The sequence below is a fragment of the Heliangelus exortis genome, chromosome 10, assembly GCF_036169615.1.
Source record: "Heliangelus exortis chromosome 10, bHelExo1.hap1, whole genome shotgun sequence".
NCBI lineage: Eukaryota > Metazoa > Chordata > Aves > Apodiformes > Trochilidae > Heliangelus > Heliangelus exortis.
In genome coordinates, this window is record NC_092431.1 from 15330327 (window position 1) to 15350258 (window position 19932).

General features: G+C 40.8%; 1 protein-coding gene across 4 annotated transcripts in view; it reads left to right on the top strand.

Moving 5' to 3' along the window:
* NR3C2 (nuclear receptor subfamily 3 group C member 2) overlaps nt 1–15634 on the top strand; it is a 210078-nt gene extending 194444 nt beyond the window's left edge. For all 4 annotated transcript variants that reach the window (XM_071753695.1, XM_071753696.1, XM_071753698.1 and 1 more), the window contains exons 8-9: nt 1784–1941; nt 11977–15634. In XM_071753695.1, coding sequence (XP_071609796.1) covers nt 1784–1941; nt 11977–12132 — 314 coding nt within the window. In that variant the 3' untranslated portion in view covers nt 12133–15634. The remainder of the gene's footprint in view (nt 1–1783; nt 1942–11976) is intronic.
* The last annotated feature ends 4298 nt before the right edge of the window (nt 15635–19932 follow it).

Here is a 19932-nt window from a genome sequence, read left to right on the forward strand (position 1 = left end):
AAAATCAGAAACACTGGGCAAACCTCCAGTATTTCATGTTTTGCTTGAGTTCTCTTTTATTTGTGGTCTTTCTTTCTTTTTTAATAATCTGGCTGGGGTGATGGTACATTAATTTTCAGACACAACAGTAAAATATGTAGTAGTAGACAGAGTGGCTCTTACAGGTTTTCAGCAGCATGTAGGCACAGGGAACTGTAGAGCCTCCACGTTTTGTGTAGGTGCCTGGTAGGCTTTGCTGGCTCTACTCATCTTCATTGGTTTCTCTTCATCCAGCTTGACCTGAATTTGTTCAAGAGATTCTTCTGCCAGCTGACTGGCTGAGAGATTTCATAGCTTGAATTTTAAAAGTAAATATTATATTTTTACAGTATAAACATTTAATATTTATCAAGTGGTAGGCAGGTCAGTGTGTTACCTCCTAGGCTTTTTTTCTAAAGATATTCCTCCTTATTCTCCCTTCCAGCACTGGGCAGTTGCAAGTCCTTGCTGCTAGTCCTGTGGTGGTATAGTTCCCCATTTGCCAATGCTATATAGCTCTGGCAGATAGTGGTGATAGAAGAACTGGTGCTTTTTGTGAAAGCTTCTACTCTGGAGCCATTTGTGCAGTTCTTGCATGCCTAGGATCTGATTGCAGTCAGACAGAGGGCAGCTCACAGGAATGGAAGAACAAGACAATTTCCCTCATGTTATTAAGTCAGGGTAAGCTAAACTGGAAGATCTTTTTTTTTTTTTTTCTTTCCTTTTTTAAGAAGTAACTTCCCATTTAGCTTACTCTGACACAGTTTTCTGGCTTGTTTAGAAAATAAGTCACTTCTCTCCAGTGTAGTGTTTTGGTTTTTTCCTTCTGTGGACTAGCATTAAGAGTAGAAAAATATTTTTATGGTCAAGCGGTGTTCAACAAATCCAGATATTAAAACACCAAAACATTTTGTGTAATGTTGTTAATAACCTCTTTTCCTAGAGATCTGATCCTAGAAGCTATGGCTGTTTAGGATAGAACCTGCTGGACTACAAGGATGTTCACAGTCTGTAAAGAAACAGTTATTTGCTTTTGTAATTAGCCTTGCCTGAAATCAATCACAGTAAAAAGTATCAAAACCCTCTACTTTTAGACCATTTGTGAAATGATCCCTCTGGCAGATGGGAACTTTTGATAGGACACTAGAAATGCTTGTAACTGTCTGTCATGGTCAAACATGGGTGAGGATGCCTGTTTGGAAAATAGTCTTCTGTTTCAGGTAGAATAATGGCTCTGTTTGTTCTAGGTGTTATGTGGATGCCTGCATTCAAAGAAATTCTAGATGTTACTTGATGGCATAAAAACATGACACTTGGTCTAGCATTTCTTTATATAGCAGCTGTAATTCTGTACCTTCTCCTACTCTGCCAAGTGTGGGGAATCATTCAAGAATGATATATCACATTTTCAACTTCTTAAAAAAATCACTGATCCATCTGTCTTTTCGTGTGTGTGTGTGTGTGTGTGTGTGTGTGGTTGGGTTGTAATAAAACCAGTTTCAGCATGAGGTTAGCATGTGTCCTATTGCTGAGATGTTGTCTTGTCCTCTGCCACAACTTCTGCAATCACACATCTGGAGAGGGTGCTTGAATCACTTGAAAGTCTGTGTGATGTTGTTGATTCCTTACCAATGTCTGTAAAATTATGGACTTTGTTTAAAGGTTTGATTCTATCATCCATTAATTACTATAACCTGTTAAGTATGCACATCAAAAAATAAACAATACAGTTAATATTAATATAAGACTGTCTTTTCAATGACAGTTCCCAAGGATGGTCTCAAAAGCCAAGCTGCATTTGAAGAAATGAGGGCAAATTACATTAAAGAACTAAAGAAGATGGTAACTAAATGTCCAAGTAACTCTGGGCAAAGCTGGCAGAGATTCTACCAACTGACTAAACTTCTTGACTCCATGCATGATGTAAGTATAACTCCTCAGGAAGTGGAGACAAGTTAAGCAAAAATCTCTCCGTTAAGGTAAACCAGTAATCTTTAATTGTGTTAACTAACAGGGAGAAAAGAAAATGAAATTATTTTAAGGGAACATCTGAGACAAGTTGTTGGATGAATTTAAGGACAACTGCCAAGTTAAATAAGAAAACATAAGTCATTAAGGGCTGGGTCTTGTTGCCTTCCGCTATGTTAAATAGTATTGTGCTCCTCCAATGAGACACTTAAGGCTAATAGAGCTATTAGTGGGGTCAAAGGGTCATTGGCATGGGAAGTGATGTTAACTGTGACCCTTAGGTAGATGTAGTGTAAGTGCAGAGCATCCTGTGAGTTGCTTCCGAATGTGAGGAGCCGGGTTAGCACGTCATGCATTCAGTGTGGCTGATGTTCTGATATGTGTTGAATTAATTTGGTGGTCTTCTACAGCTGGGATTGCAATAATGATAACTTCAAAAGATTCTCTAAGACCTTGGGGCCATCTCGGGCATTTGAAGATTTATTGAAGCTTTTCAAGTGTAAGATTCACTGTTTTGTTCGGTTATTTCTACTGCCCTGTCTCAGTGCAGGGTGTTTGTTTTGCACACATCAGGAGTGAGACGTAGTGAATGACAAAGGGAAACTAAAAGTTTAGTCCCAGAAGACCCAGGCTGGTGGTGCCTCAGCCCAAAAGTGGCTCTGAAGGGTTGTGATAGGTGCCAATTTTAGCAGGGGTGTCTGTAATGTTGAGCTGTTGAGTTGAGAGCAACCCAGTTCTATCCAGTAAAATGCATGTCAGTGCCTTTCCAGATGTACCTTTCCAGATGCAGTGATGTATCTCCATGATCTCCATAACTGCAGAGGAAGGCAGTGACCCCACTGTAATGGTCTCCTTAAGCTGAGGAGTTTTCCCCTATGTCTCCTGAGAGTTTCTGAAGCACCAGCCCCGTGCCTGGGGCCAGCGGGCCTGGTGCCTGTCCTCTCTGACAATGTGACAGGGTGCAGCAAGTGACAGGAGACTTACAGGGCCCATGAGAGTGATCTTTGGTTGCATTTGGGTATGAGAGAATAGGGGTCCTGTGAGCAGAGGCTGAAGCCTGGCAGCACGTGCTGTCACCTCCCAGTAAAAACTTGTAAACTGCAGCAAAGGAGGAAACTGTCCTGATCCATCCTGGCTGGGCAAGGAAGTAACTTTGCTGCGTGGAGAACCTACAGCACTTGCTTTCAGAGCCTACATATAAATGTACTTCTTTGTTCTCGACTTCAATTTCAGTTTTGTAGAGACAGTACAGTACAGTACAGTGCACTTCAGGTCATATCTGTACAAGAGCCTGAGGTCTGTTTACAGAATGTACATGTGGAATTATTTTTCAAATATTGTTCTGTTGTTCATTAAAACATTGCAAATCTTAGTGGGAGGCAGGGAGAGTATTATTAGTGCTGCAGTAATAGCTCATTCTTCAGAGATCAGGTTTCACTCGCTCGGTGCCAGCAAAGGAAGTTGTAGTGTTGAAGTGGAAAGAAAGGGGATGGGTGATAAAATCATTTGCAAGGTATTCACGTCTGAACCTTGGGGCAGCATAACAACCCCCTGCATTTATAGAGTTGTCTGGTGCTCTCCAGAATAGGCAGTGTCTATGATTTGTTATTGGAATGGGTGTGTCTGTGTGGTTAAGGTGACTGGGTGACAGACTCGCGCTTACCGAGAACGCTACCACGTCCTGCAGACATTTTCTAAAACACAGCTCAAACCACTGGGAGCTGAACTAACCAGAGGAAGCAGACCGCCTCTTGCATTTTATTTAATTTTTAATTAAGCTATTTTTACTTTACTTTTGTTTTAATAGAGCACTTTCTTACAAAGAACTTTTTTCAGAAAGTCCCATTGTCAGCATTCTCCGTTGAAAGGCCGGTTGTCTGCGCAACAGTGCCTCTTTTCAGAGATGATACTGGAGACTTGTTCAACAAAGGCCCTTGTTTATTTTTTCTCTTTAAAACTGATATTTTTTTGTTTTTGTTTTTGAAATCCATCAGGATAAATTTAGAGTGCTGATTATCCTAATGAGAACTGAGAATTACTTGTTCTTTCCCCACTGCCTGTTAGTGCAACATTTCTCCATTCTATCAATGTAAATGCAAATTTTCTGCTCCGTCCCTTAGTATAAGAGGAACGCTTCTTCAGCTGTCACCTATGTATTTTTAGCTTACTCCATTTTAATTTTAGAGGATCAGAATATATCTGGTGCTGAGCAGTCTAACTGGAGCTGAGGCCCCATGTTTGCATGCTGCTGTAGCCGCAGCGTAAGCCTGAAGGGACTGGTGCAGAATTCATGCTTATTAAGCCCTCCTGCTGCCTCCAGCTTTTCTATCAGAGTCAAGCAGCATCTCATCATTTGTGGAGTTTGCTTCACCTGAGATTAAAGATATATAGATTAGAGATAAACAATAAAAAATACCATTCCTTAGCACCTTTGCACTTGCTTTCATCAACCTAATTTTTAGGTAGTCTTTCTGAGGACTGTGCGAAATAAAGCACATGGGAATATCAAATTCCAGTCTGCTTGGCTTATATAATATGAGGAAGAAAAAAACCCAAACAAGATGGTTTTACATTGCTAGGTATACTAAATCATCCACACAGTGAACATATGTGCAGGTAGAAAGTTGCTGAGGTGAGGCAAAAATAAATTTTCAAGAAGGACAGGTAGACACTTAAGTCTTTGAAAAAAAAAAAAATCAGCAACTTTATTTAATGATCCACAAAGCCTCGAAGCACCCAAACTACAATGGAAAAATAAGATCAAAACCATCCTGAGCAGACAAGATAAACTCAGGGATTGTGCCCTTTGCCTCAGCAGTTTGCTTGCAGGCTGCTCTGCAGTTTGCATCATCACTGTCGTGCACCAAAATGCTCTTTACCTGCAGGATGCTGTGTGGAAGCAGTGGCTGCTGATGCAGCAGGTCCTGGCTGACAGTGTCAGTCTGGTTGGGCACCGTGCCTGTCCTCTCCTTCAGCACAAGATGACAAAGAGGAGAAGGTTGTTGGTGTTTGCTTGGTGTTGTGCTGCGGCTCAGCCTGTGTGGATAGACCCCAGCATCATGTATCTTCTGGGAGTGTCAAGGGCAGCATATTTCCTTCTTGTAGGGATTGTGTTTCTAGAGTTGTGGCTGGCCTGTGTCCATCGTTTTGCAGAGAAGCGTTGTATGTTGAGAGCCATGACATAGCCAGGGGAGGTGACCTCTCTCCTGAGGACATGAGGGGTTTGGTCTCGTGGCCATGAATGTCCCCAGGCACTTCAGGGAGAGACATACATGCAGCGGTTGGACGTAGGTGAAGTGTGTTATGTGATCAGACAAGAGGCCTGCAGGAACATTAGAAACAGATGTACTACACATGGTATCACAAACTTCATTTGGATCCTCCTCAACATCTCCTGTTGGCTTTGGCAGGAAGGGTTGTATCTTGCATGGCAAGCCTCATCTCATGGAGAGCGTGTAGTGTATGGTTAGGCAGCTTGCAGAACAAAAGCTGAATTTGGTTTCAATCTGGCTGATACTAAACAGACCAGGAGTTAAGAGGGCTGTTGTTTCCATGCCATGACATTGAGCCCTAATGTGAACCTTCCCCTTGCCTTGGCAAGAGAGAGCACTGCACCGTCATTTGCTTGTTGATATTTTCTGCCAAACAAAAACAAGTTCTTTGAGGCTCATGCTGCTGAATAATTAATTTTTTATGGTTTCTGAAGGGAATGCTTTATAGCTGAGGTGGATCTTTCCATAGGCTGAGAGCACCAGGATTACACTCACTGAAAGAGCTGACACTGGGAAGATCCTCAAGGAGTGGGTTCAAATGTGCCTCTGCAAGTGCTTCATCCCACAAATACCAGGCCACCAGCCTCTCAGCTGGTGCCAGCACCTTTGGGTGTACTTAGTCCTGCTACTGATCTGTCAAAGCTGTGTCCCACAGCTGATGAGATGTTTGGAGCCTCGTTCTAGTCCCAGTGCCTGAATTCTCAGAGTAGACATTTTCTCTGTTTACTTGGACATTACATCAAGTCCCCACTTCTGGTGTGGTCCCTACAAAAGCATCAGAGATGTAAGAGAGTGCACATGGATGTTTGCTGCATCTGCTTATATGTGTCTGTCAAGCAAAATGATTCCCAGGTCCCTAATGTAGGCATGGGCTACTCTGAGGGTCATCTGGCCCAGTTTGAGATGGTTGGGTCTCTTGTCCTTCAAGTTAATAGGTGTTTGCTAGAGAAGAGTAGAATCCCACTACTGTTGACAGAAGAGAGAGGGAGGCTTGGCTCCAAGTTTACCCTGGCCAAGGGCTGAGGATGCTTCATTGTTACATGGTACTCTGGGCTTGTATCATCCTCCAAGCAGACAAAATGAGTTCAACTCATTGAGTTCAGGTCCCTCCATGTCCTGTCTGGGTGTCAAGTGCTGTGGTTTTGGAGTGCAAGTATTTATGAAGACAACCTGAAGAGTGCAGTTCCTAAATCGAATAAATGCACCTGTCCAGGCAGAACTAGGTTCCACAATTGCTCTGGGCAGGTAGTGTTAGTGTGTAATTCATAGGCATTTTATCCATCTTTTTACTCCTTGCTAGCATGAGGTAAATACACTGCACAGGTGTAGTCAGAGGCTTCTTCCCTTCATCCTACCTTGTTCTCCTTGTGTTCCTGGGAGTTTTCACTCTGCATTAGAGTTCAAGATTCAATAAGCAGCAAGGAATTAGCCACTGTGGTACAAAAGGACATCTGTGTCTCTGAGAATCAGCATGTGAGGAGGGAATAATTTTCTTCCTGAGCCCTCACAGAAATAACTACTTTACATTGGGAGGTTTTCATAGGGCTGGGAGCAACAGGGAATATACTGGTAATGGAATAATCAAGACCTGTCTGGCAAAGGTTTTCCTTAATCTTGGCCATTGTGGAGTGGGAGTTTTGTACCCACTGTGGAAAGGGGAAAAAGCAGGAGGCTGCAATAATCCCACACTCAGCTGGGGCTCTTTGCTGACCTGGAGAAAGGAGGCTGGGTGGCTTCAGCTGCTGCTTCGTGCCTTAGCAGGGCAGCAGAGCTCCTCCCTCCTGCGCAGTTTGAAGCACTCAGGTTTGGGAAGCAAGAGGGGAAAACACCACTGCTCAGCTGGTGGGCAGCAGCTTGGTCCTGCAGGGAGCCAGGTCCAGGGCAGGTAGGCACCAAGGATGTGCATTTGTATTGTGTAGAGCTGCAAGGTCGCCTCCAACACACACCCTGCCCTTGCCCTGCAAGAAATGGGCAGAAACCCATGCCTGAAAGGGACAGAGAAAGTTTTTTTGAATGTCATTTTTATATGACAACACTGATGTTTCTGACAGTAATAGCTGCAGCTAATAATAGAAAGAAGTTACTCAGCATTGTGTTGTTACCCTACTGCTGTCTTAATTGCTGTATCAGTAGGCTAAATCACAAAGATGCTCCTGACAGAGAAGTGACTGTGGGCTTTCATGCCACACTTGGAGGCAGTGAGAAATTTTGAAGACAGAAAGCTAACTGAGCACAGAAATCCTGAGCCTCACAAATCAGACAGTTCCTAACCGGTTCTGGAAAGAAAAAGGCCTGGTGAGATTGCCAAACTCAGGTAAATTCTCTTTGCTGTAAAAATTCTGCAAATGCTCAAAGGTCACTGTAACTGTGTGAACTTCATTAAGGGATTAATTTTTATTTTTTTTTTTCCAATTACGGAGAAGAATGTGGGTGAAAAAGTCCCATTTTATAGAAGCCCCACCCTAATAAGAGAAAATTATATTTGATTAATACTCCTGTTTCTCAGAGGTGCTTAATACAGCATGCAAATGCAAAGGTTGGTTAAGTAAAAATCTCAGAATTACTAAGACTGCTGTAGTCTTGAAAATATTGAAATGCAGCACACACTGTGTCGGGTAATGATGAGAGGAAGCTTCATAATTAGCAACTGAAGTGGAGAAGGGTTACAGCCAAGAGAAGAGCTGTCATGTCTTGCAGAGGTCTGGGTGAGGTGGCCATGATAATTCTGACCTGTGTGTCTGCATTCCTGCAGCCCAGCTCATGATAATTTCTGGTGGCATTTGCCCACCTGGAGAGGCTGCAGTCTCCATTCTGGGATGTACCCAGGAGCTGGGCAAAGCCCGGCACTGGTTCCCCAGGTCCTGTTCCCCGATTCCCCCATCTGCAGAGGGGGCTTGAAGCACCATCAGAGATCCTGAGCCATGTTTTATTGCCAGCTCCAAAGAGAGTTTACAGCTACCAACTAACCTGAGGAAATGGGAATTGATTTAGAGATGGCCTTAACTGCTCTTCTCTGCACTCTGTTGATCTGTAGCTCCTCAGTAGGGTCCTTCAGCAGCTGAAATGATTGGAGGCTGTGAATGTAAATCACACTGCTTGTGCAAAGGATTGTGCTTTCATTCACGCTGCTTAATTAGAGCTGCCTTTCACTGCTGCTGTACTGGAGGAGGTGTCAGCATTTACAATCTAAACTACCAGCAGCAGCAGGTGGAAGTGATCAGGTGACGTGTGGTCAGGAGTTCTTAGAGCACAGGGATTTTATGAACCTTTGAAGAACAATAAGGAGTATGTTCTATCTAGAAAATGCCTAAGCCAAAGATAGAGGTGCCAGGTATCTTGCATTACCTCACTTGTAACCTGTGGTGCATCACTCACTGTCACTGTGGTGACAGAGCCAGTGCCTTACAAAAGAAAGCAAACTTTTTCATTTACTTGCTGGAGAGAGAACTTTTTTAAAACAGAGGACTAACTAAATTATTCAACTGCTATAAATCAAAACTGTATCAGACGGATGTTGCTTGGGATGCAGCCACAGGTACTCAAATTTCAAAATGAGCTTTGCCTGTGGAACCTGAATTTTTCATCCCTTCAGTGTGTCTTCATGCCAAGGCTTCTGGGCTGGTGGGGGGAGGGATGGTGCCTTTGAAAATGTATGAGAACACACCTGCAGAAAAGAGCAGGCTCAGTTTCTTGGTCTGACCTTAGTGTACTGTTTACATTTTAGTACCTCTGAGCTGGCCTTCAATTCTCCCACGTTTATTCCCCTTTGTTTTAAATCTGTGCTGGAAATACTTCCCTAGCCCCAAGAGCCATGCAGCTTCTAAGGCTGCAGTTAAAAAGATCCTGAGTGCAGCCCTGAGTTTCTTGTGACACATGCAGTGTGCTTCCTAATGTTTTCTTAAACTGATTGATTATTGTCAAGTGTTTTAAAGTTGATAACTTTGCTTCAGCAAAGAGAAGAACAAAAGGTGAATAATTAGGTATATAATACATATTATTCCTAATGCTCCAAACCCAAGTATTACATGAGCAGAGGTTCTAGGTGTTTTCTTTTAAATTGCTGTGTAAACAAAACATTTCTTCTCTGTGGTGAGACTCATAATGTGCTGTGTTATGGTAGCATCCATAATCATGTCCTGTTTTTCCCACACTGGATTTCTAACTCCTATAGACTTCCTTATGCTCTCTTCATGAATGCTACTGGGTTTTATTTCCCTTTTTGTTCACATACTCATCAGACATGGCCATATATTTGATACTACTAAAGGCTTGCTGGGGAGGCAGAATTAATTTCCATGTGGAAACTTTTCTGTGATACCAATCTCACTGCTCTCAGAGGCTTCACACCAGCGTGATGAGGCAGCAGTTAGCTTGAATTGCACTGAAGATGAGCCATCAGCACAAGGTGGGTGGTTGGCAGAGTGTCAGAGATGACCCCAACCCCCTCATTTTCATTCACTGATACAAAACTTCCTGTTGGAGTTTAGGAAAAGCAGGACATTCATCAGGCTGTTGTCAAGGTTGTGTTGGGATGCAAGGCTTTGTTTGCTTAGGTGATGGCAGCTGGTGGCACAGGCAGGGAGGAGGTAGTGGCATTTTCTAAATTTTTAGAAATCTACTGTTTAGTAAAAAAAACCCTTGAAGATCAGCACTTTTTCCTGTGAAAAGCAAGTTATGTCTCTGCTACTTCTTTAGCGTGCATCCATTTAATTAATCAGCATGGCCTCATGACATGCCAGCTCATTAGGAATGAGCTTAGCAGACAGGCTCAGGTATAGCAGCAAGTTGTGTTTGAGCCATCTCGGCACTTCTCTGCTTTGTTCATAAACTGCTTATATGTTTGCAAGAACAGCTGGGATACTCCTGAAAGTAAGTGCTAGGGCATGGTGCTGCAGGATGGGAGGTTGTTGCTGCCTTTATGTATTTATGTAATTATTTATTTTATTTCCTTTTCTGCCTTCCAGAAGCTCCCTTTTATTTACTCTATCTTTAACAGGGGCTTTACTGCAGAGTGCAACTCTCCCTGTTAAGAACTGAAAGAACAAATTTATGTTTAGTAAACTAGACAAGCAAAAGGAGTTTAAGTCCTTTGCAAGGACATAAGGCACCAATATTCAGCTGTACATAACTTTGGAATTTATAAATAGCAGAGGCTCTAATTTTTCTTTAATCATACAATGCAGTCATTTGGCAAACTGCAGTGGAAATTAATACACTAAGTGAAACCTAGATGCACTTCATTCTCGAGTGCCTCAGAAGCTGACTTGCCTCTGCGTCTTGACTGATTTGCATTGTGTTTTTCTTAAAGGATCCAACATACTCTTGCTCCTAAGGGTGATGTATAAGTGTTCCTTGATTGTATCAAAGTACTATGTACAACTGACCCAGCAAAAGCCTGCATGCATCTAGGTTGAGCCATAAGATTGCTTTGCTATGCTTTTATCATTAGAACAGAAGCAATCCCCAAGAAGTGATGCTGGAAGAGGTCCTCTTGTTTCACAGTTCTCTGGTGTTAACAGCACCTTGCTTTAGAGCAAAGATAAGCTGCAGTTTGCAACATCGTGTGGAAAAAAATAGCACAAAACAAACTAAAATGCTCAAAAGCCAAAACTAATGGCTATTCTTGTAGGGGGATGAGGTTTCCCATAGTGTGGTGACCAAACAAAGCTCTGTAACTGACAAATGACAGCAATACGACTTGAAACAAGGCAGAAATCAGAATGAATTTATTGGTGCTTTAAAGACAAGCAGTATTTTTTTTCCAGGCACCAGAAAGCTCATGGTACCTGTATGCCATTTAGTACAACTGTGATAGGGTTTCAGCTGTGAAAACCTTTGCCACAGTGCAGCAGAAGGTGCAGTTTTGTTCTGCTGGTAGAGGTGCTCCCATACCAGCAGCCAGCTCTGTGCTTGTGGTATTACAGAACAGAGCCTCCTTCTCTGTCACTGAAGAGCTCATTAGAAATGTTTGTCTTTAAAATTCTCAGTCTTTAGAATTCTTAATGGACTCAGAGAATGCAGAAGTGTGCTGTTTGTTAGACACCACTATGAAAATATAGAACTTAGGGTTGGTTTGGGGTTTTTTCTGTTTGCTTTTTTTTTTTTTAATTTTCAAAAAGAGTACTTCTCTGAATGTTGCCTCTGTAATTCAATGAGCAGTAAAGCAGAAAAAAAGCTTGGGGTGCATGTATTTACAAAGAAAGCATTTGTATATAAATAGAAATGCTTTAACTGAGGAACAATGCATATGGACTGTGGTGCTAAAAAAAAATGAAATGCTACAGCATGACACAAAATTCATGGTGTTGAGGTAAAAACATAGTCTGCTCTGGCAGTTGTAGCTTACAGCCCCTAGAGAGTGCAGTGAAGGTAACCAAACAGTGTGACTGAACCACCACCTACCCTGTTGAAACTTAGAGATAGGTCATGGCTGATCTTTTCCCTCTGGGCACTTAGCTTTATTTTCATAGCCAGAGTACTTGCAGTTTTCCTGGTGGCCAGTTGCCTATTAGTGAAATGAAAAGTGCAGTCAGCTCTGAGAAGTCAAAGCTGTGGCATCTTGGTTTTTTCCTAGTCAGCTGGTTTTTTAAGTAGCACTTTGGGATCTGAGTCAGAGTAAGATGCTACTTCTTTGTCATAATCCATTATCAATAAGCTGTAGTTTGCACATGATATTTTCTGTGGTTTTTCCTAAGAAGTGTTTCTTTCTGTGTTTCAGCTTGTTAGTGACTTATTGGAATTCTGTTTCTACACCTTCCGAGAGTCTCAGGCACTGAAAGTTGAGTTTCCAGCCATGCTGGTGGAAATCATCAGTGACCAGCTACCAAAGGTGGAATCTGGGAATGCCAAGCCCCTGTACTTTCACAGGAAGTGATAGAAAATGTCTTAAATGGAAGAACTTTGCCTTAAGTTTCCCTGTGTTGTTCCACACCCATGAAGGACCCAAGAAACCATATTTTAAACATGCTATTTACACTCGTTCAGCAGTTTCTGAATAGTCTAAAATCATACAAAGGGTTTGGGGACTGGAAAACAGTTGACTCGGACTTGGCAAGATCTAGATGTTTGGAAATTACCCATAACCCTCAAACACTTAGAAAATGTTCCTGTTCCTCTGGATGAAAAGCCATATCTAGTCAATAACTCTTTGATTTTGATATTTTAACAGATGGAGTTTTAAATATGCCATGTAGTTTCTGGTATTGTTTGCTTGTTTTAAAATGGTTGGAGAACTAATGAGAACTTTTTAAAGCTTACCCTTGGTTTGCACATAAAACGTAAAGTCAATATGGGGCATTAATATTCTTTTCTTGTAAAAATAAAATAAAAACTATATATATACACACATATATACACACACACACACACACACAAACCCTAATGTGTAAAGTAATAACAGATCATTTGGTGTGGAATACTGTTATCCCCACCTGTGGCATTTGTTATCCCATGTTATCCCACATAGATGATATACACTGTGTTAAGTGTTCATTTATTATTTAATTAAAAAGGATAAGATGTGAAAACAAATGCCCTGGTATCAATTTATAGTATCTATTGTGCTGGCTTTACAAATAATTTTTTGCAGTCTTTTGCTGTACTGTACATTGCTGTATGTATAAATTGTGAAGGACCTGAAATAAGGTGTAAGGAACTTTTGTAAATGAGACAAAAAAAAATCTTTAATGGTTAATAGGATGAATGGGAAAGTATTTTTGAAAGAACTCTATTTTGCTGGAGACTATTTAAGTACTATCTTTGTCTAAACAAACAAGGTAATTTTTTTGTAAAGTGAAATGTTCTGCATGCATAATGAACCGTTTACAGTGTATTTAAGAAAGGGAAAGCTGTGCCTTTTTTAGCATCATATCTAATTTACCATCCTACAGTAACCGTTGTAAATAACCACACTTAACCTTTTCAGTTGTATTTAAGCCTTTCTGTTTTCCTCTATATTTTCCTCCCTTTTGTCTCACTTGCAAGCATATGTGACTTGAGCACATCTTAGAAATCCTGCTTCGTATTTCTGTAGGAACCTACACTATGTTGTGTTTGCCACTTTTTGAAGGTTTCATTTAACAAGACAAATTACAGTCTCTCCAAAGCTTTTGCCAGCTTAATGATATAGTGAGTTCTTGCCCTCTATTCCCTTTCTCTCTCAGGGGAACAGGGGTGAATAAGACGTTGAATGATTTTTCTTTTTTTTATTAAGTTTCCCAGATTGTTTGTTTTTCCTTTGAATACTGGATACATAAGACATCTTAAAAGGTCAGATAATTGTTTCAGATGGGGGAGAGCTATTTCTGATTATGATGAAGGGAACATGCAGATCATTACAGTAAGTATATTGAACAGATTTGTACTGGTAAAGAGGGGTGATAAGGTACTGATAAGGGCAGATGAGCTGAGTAGAATTTTTAGTGATAAACTCAAACCGTATGTAATTTTGTAAGCATTTTTGTAATAATCAGAAAACATCTCAGAAGACAAATGTTTACGCTAAAAGTTCAACTCAGTTGGTCTGATTTTGTCTCAAAAACGTTTTAGAACAAGACTGCAAAGAAAAACTTTTGAGGTGATTTTTCACTATTTCACAATTTATAAGCAGATACAAAATTTTGAAGTAGAATAGAGGACAGGTGAACTTTTCTGAGGCTCAACTGTTGCTACCATATACTCATGTTTAAATAGAATAGTTTTTCAGAGTCCTAATCTGTAGTGTTCTCTCTGGGTGCCACTGGTATTTTTGAGCTCTAGTTTGTCCCTTGGCCGGTCAGAATGTAGCATTTCTTTTAAATGGTGGTCAAATTAAGAATTCTACACCCTTTCTGAGTCCAAATTTTGAGGTGTGCTTTGGTGCACTGAAGACAGTCAGTGCTACTTGTCTTTTTAAATGACACCTGCCTTATGCAATGGGTAATCTGTAAAGACTGTATTCAGAGAGGTTTTTTTTATATATAAATATATACATACATACATATATTATTTGCATTTTGGAAGTCTAATTCATAGGCAGATCTTTAAATACTGACCTGCAGAGCAATATGAAAGCCAAACTTCCAATGCGAGATACACAGCATGCAGACTGGTTGTTTACAGCACAGACACAGTCATACATCCATCTTTTCATTTACATTTTTTTTAAAGTCTAAAATAGAAAATTTCAAAGCCAGGTTCTGGGTGAATACAGTCTGCAGCAGCTTTTTGTATTAACAAAGTTACTGCCTCCTTTTCTGTCTCAGAGTAACTTTGCTTGATTAAAACAGCAAAGCCATATTCTACACTTCACTGTTAAATGCCTGTCCCAGTCCAAATTGTTGTCTGTTTGCTTCTATTTTTGTACCTTATTACTTTTAATCTTGGTTTGGTACAATTCATAATTCACAGAAACTTCATATAATTAAACACACTAAATTAGTTTTAAAAAGCAATTTATATCTTTATGCAAAAACGTATGTCTGTCTTTGCAAACAACTGTAAGCAGATTATAATAAATCCTTTGCTTTAATCACCTGTTGTTTATGAAACCATTCATTGATTATTTTTTGCTAGAGATTATTGGAGTAATAGATACAATTGGATATAGATGTTGTAAGAGGCAGTATTCTCTTATCAAGGCCACAAGCAGAATAGCCATCACTTTTTTTTATCTAAACCTGTGTACAGCAAAAAAAAAATCCAAACAACCCTAGTTTTTAGCTACTGGGAAGTTACATTCTTCTGGCTTTGTTTAGAATTAAATAGGCATTTGTCTCCTGCAAAATACAAGACAAAACTACAACATCTTGTAGAAGTGGGCTTCTGTTCATTGAGCTACATTATTTTGGTGTAAGAAGGAACGGGGATACACAGCAAGAGCATTGTATACACAGTTCAAAATGTAAAATAGCATTAATGTACTGCAGTGGGTATGTCAGGAATACTACACGTGCGACTGGATGGTTGCGCAGAATAAACTAGACTAAAGTTTGCAATATCAAAATCTTATTAAAAGGATACTTTACAATCAATAATGCAAAAAGCTAATTCACAGGGTGGTGTTTTTCACTGACTTGTTTAAACGTTTATGAAATTAAACAACTCTACAGTTAATGCACTTTTAATTGTTTATTAAAGATTTGACTTTTTTTAGAGCAATGTTTTCAGCTGGAGGTCAGTGACTTGCTAAGACAGACATCAGTTCTGAGGCCAGGAAGCTCAGAGGAATGTTTTAAAGAATTCTTGGAGTTTAAATAGATTCCTGGATGAAAAATAAAAGCAGCCAGCAGTATGGTGTAAACAGTAAAATCTATGCATAATGATGCATTTATAATTAGGGGTTTGCTTCTGTATGTTTAAAGCTTTTTAAATAAATAGAAAATATTGTTTGGTCTTTATGTTAATGTCTGCAAGTACCTATTTTTTTTTTCTTTTTTTTAAAACAAATTGTACAAATATACTTTAATTAAACTGGTTTAATTGCAAGTATTTCTTGCATTTTAATCTCAGACAGGTGCTGGTACAGTGATATATCATTAGCAAGAAGCCTCTGATCATCTAGAAATTACACCAAGTAACATACAGTAACAATGTAATATACATACATTTATAAATCTGGTGTCATCAAGCTGTACTAATATGGACAATGCAGCACATACAATGGCTTCAGACAAAGACCAGCTTCTCATGCTGTAGAAAAATGCCCAGCCTTGAAGAATTTGGTCCACTTAATCTTGTGTGGTGATCCTGCTACACATGCAAGTGACATTCCACAGGGAAACAAAGCCAGCACCTTTCAATAGCCACACAGCTCTGGCTTCAATTTCAGTTCACCTAGAGCTGCTGTACTCAGTGACCAAAGTTAGAATTTGTCCCAGGGAAACAGGGATTGGAAAAGACTTGATGCTGAGAAGGCAGTGACTTAGTCTCTGGGAAAACCTTGTGTATATAAAATTGCCAGTTACAGCTATAGTAAGATACTTGGAAGGGGAAATCAAACTCATGCTATCCTGGTTTGTCCTACACATGCTGTGAATTGTTGAGACAGCTCAGAGTTCTGCATGAAGCTTGGGCTGCAGTGCACAACTTTTTTTTAATAAGTTACAGAAAGTTTTTATTGCCAACAATCCTTGCACCTGCCTTCTGTTTGCTGAAATTGTCAGAAGGAAGGAATAGTAAAGGATCAGCAGTGTTAAGAAAAATTTCCCATATGTGTACAAGCAGATGTAGCTGTCATATGTTGTTCTAGAAATAAGATAATGCTATCACTACTTAAAAAAACATAATGAAACTTGTAACCTGACCCAAGCTGGGACACTGCTTGCTTTCAGCTCATTCTGTCTACAGAGACTGGGAGTTTATGCTGAGACAGTATTATCAAGCTAGAAAGTGAAGAAAATGCCCTTCCATTTCAAAGATTATGCTCGTTAAAACATGCCACACCATAAGGTTTTTAGGAGCAAACTTTAATTATAGTTACTGATAGGAGGATGCTGGTTTGGTGCTTACCCCTAGTGACTGTGAGAAGAGCTGAGGGCAGGCACACTGTTGACCTCTGATGGAGAAAACGATGTCCCAGGCACGTTCAGCTTAAACTCCCCTGAAGCCTTTTTGTTAATCCATGCTTTGCACCAATGCATTTGCAGTTTACACAAGCCCCCATCAGCAACAGATGGGCTTTTCTCTTTAAATAGCAAACCAGGTAAGAACTGTGAAATGGGTTAAGAGAACAAGCAACAAAGTATTGAGAAAGAGTAGTTTCTCCCTGAGTCCTTTCCATGATATGATTACAGAGGCTCAGCTAGCAAAAGCTGGAAGCAATGTAGCAAGAACACTTATTTCCATTACAGGGAAGATAAATCAGCCAATGAGATTTTTTTTGTTTTACTCCTGATGAAAGACTGGGTATCAGATGAAAACCTGCTATGAAGATCAGCTGGGACAATGATTAACAACATCCAGGAGCATGAAAAACCTGCCATTTTTGAGTCATCAGAGTGAAATTTCTGCCCAGCCAAGGTGCAGAGCTGCACACTGCTCAGTGACTTAACACAGACTCTAAATTCCTACTGACTAGATGGGAAACTCAGCTTTTCCATTAATTATTCAGCAAACACACACCTGACCTTAATTCCCAGACTGAGGGTTTCAGTCTCTGGCACCCACGGTCAGGGCAAGGCAAATGTCATTTTGCAAAAAAATCATCAAAATGGGGTGGTGGGGTTTTTTTTGGTTTTTTTTTTCCTAATTCATCCTCTAACTTTCAGCCTGTGCCATGCATTCATTACCAAGAGCCTCAGCTTGTGAAAAGTGCCAAGTTACATGGCTCTGCACACAGTAACCAGAGCAGAGCAAGAGAGGGAGATCCCAGGGGAGGGTTAAGCTGAACCTAGAGGAGAGCAGTACCCCATAAGAGGATGGAGTCAGGCTGGACCCATGAGAACAGCCATTGCTGCTGCCAGGCTGAAAGAGAAGAGCCCTTCATTCCCTCATTCCCTGTCCTTCCAGCCTCAAGTGAACAGTGCATTACTCTGCTCTCCCCAGATCTGCCAAAACCATGGACATGACAGGCATGCAGGCCCAGCTTCAGGAAACAAAACAACTTTAAAGGGCAGAAAGGGTGCCTGACATTTCTAATTTTTAGCATCCTTAAGTCACTGCTTCCAAGCAGTCAGTACAAGGGCATCATTTACTGCATTGCTCAGCAATGAGGATGAAGCATTAAATGTGCCACAGCTGTACAAGGATGACTGGGCTGATGTAGAAGTCCCTATGCTGGGTAGCAGTTACCACAACCAGATTCCTCAGAGGCAGTGTGGGAAGCCTGAAGCCAGATCTGAGCTGGTTCTGCTCTCACCCCTCTCTTTAGACAACATCTAGGATGTGAGAAAGTTTGGGTTAGTATTGCCTCTGCTCAGGGTGTCATTTCTCAGTGGAAAAGTTTTCTTCCTTGGGTCCTACGTGGCTCCAGAAGTACCAGGAGTCACAAAATGTCTGACCTAAAGGCAAATAGGCTCAGAAAACTGGATGGAAGAGACACTAAGTCTTTTAATATTTTTTAAACCACTGAAAGAAGAAGAAAAACCAAAAGAAAACCACAAAAAAAAAAAAAAAAAAAAAAAAAAAAAAAAAAAACCAAAAAAAAAACCAAAAAAAAAACGCACAAAAAACCCCACCCCAAATACCAAATCAGACACCAAAAAAACCCCAAACAAAACAAACAAAAAATAAAAAAATCACAAAAACAAACAAACAAACAAAACCCACCAAAACTAAACCACAAAGCCAAAGCTGAGAAACACTGGAAATTTTGGAAGACAGAAGCCAGAACAAGATCACACACACACTACACATTTTTTAAACTGCAACAAATGGGAGGGACTTACAAAGCTTGTAAGAAGCTTCACGTTGTCACAGCTGCACTACCCCAGGGGCCAGCACACCTCACTCCATCCCCTACCAGGCTAATAGCAAAGCTACACATTCTCCCTCTTATTTCAGTGTTTTCACCAACAGGTAGAAAGCTCAAGTCTGGCCACACAAACACCCTCCTCCTCCTTCCAGAATGACTTTTTAAGGCCACCAATGAGTTGAGCTGTGGACACAGGTGACACAAGAGCTGGGCAGACCTGCACTTGGCCATGTGAACACGTGAGGAAAGCTGCAATCTGCTGCTGTATGAAGGGGTGGAACTGTAACACTGAGTCAAGGCACAAACTGAAGAACCAGATCCCCTTTACAGAAGTCCAAAAGTCATCTTCAATGCTTGGGTCACTATGTCCGGACAAGAGCCACCAAAAAGCTGCATGGCAGGGAGTCACTATTCAACTACCACAGGAATAAACCTGATGAAACTCCTCCAGGCTCTGAGGGTTAGTGCTGGAGAGCTGCACTGACTTGGCCCACAACTGCTCCATCTGGAAATGATTTGTGGATATTCCAATGGTCTATCAAGTCTGGGCAAACGAACAAAATAATGGTATGGAGTTAAATCTAAAAGGGGGGGGAAAAGCCATCCCACCCTTAAGGCAGTGTTAACCATTAACTGGTTTACTAATCACATCAGCTGGAAAAACTTGCAAGCTAAGCACATCTGCAGTAAATGACTTAAAATCCACCAAGTCCAATTTAACAACCAGGTGAGCCTGTATCAGCATGTCATCCCATCAGACTTTCCTGCATCCTCTTCACTGTCTCCCACAGGGTCTTAATTGAAGGAGGAAAAAATGCAAGGATTAATGATAACCTGCGTGTAACTGCTGCTTTTTTAATCACAACCCACACACTTAACACACCACAAGATTTCTGGAACAAGCTTCTCTGACCACAGCTCATGGTCTTACTACTCAAATAGTCCTACAAATTATGAGGCAGCTACTTGAGGATTTTGAGACTGTGAATTATCATTAAAACCTAAGAATTGATAATTACAGGGGAGGATGAAAGGGAAGCTCAAGGGGGAGCAAGACAGGCAACAAATAAAATGCAACGTACCTCCAGGATGCACAAGGATCATAGGCAGAGACTCTCTTTTTCTTTTTGGCTTCAGCATGCTGAGGAGGTGCCTATTTTAAGTAAGAAAAGTTTCCCATCTGTTTTGGAGCCTGCTTGTGGCTGACTGCATACAGCTGCCAATAATGATTTTACATCATAACTTACAGAACCAGAGCAAAATATTCTCCAACATAGGAATGAC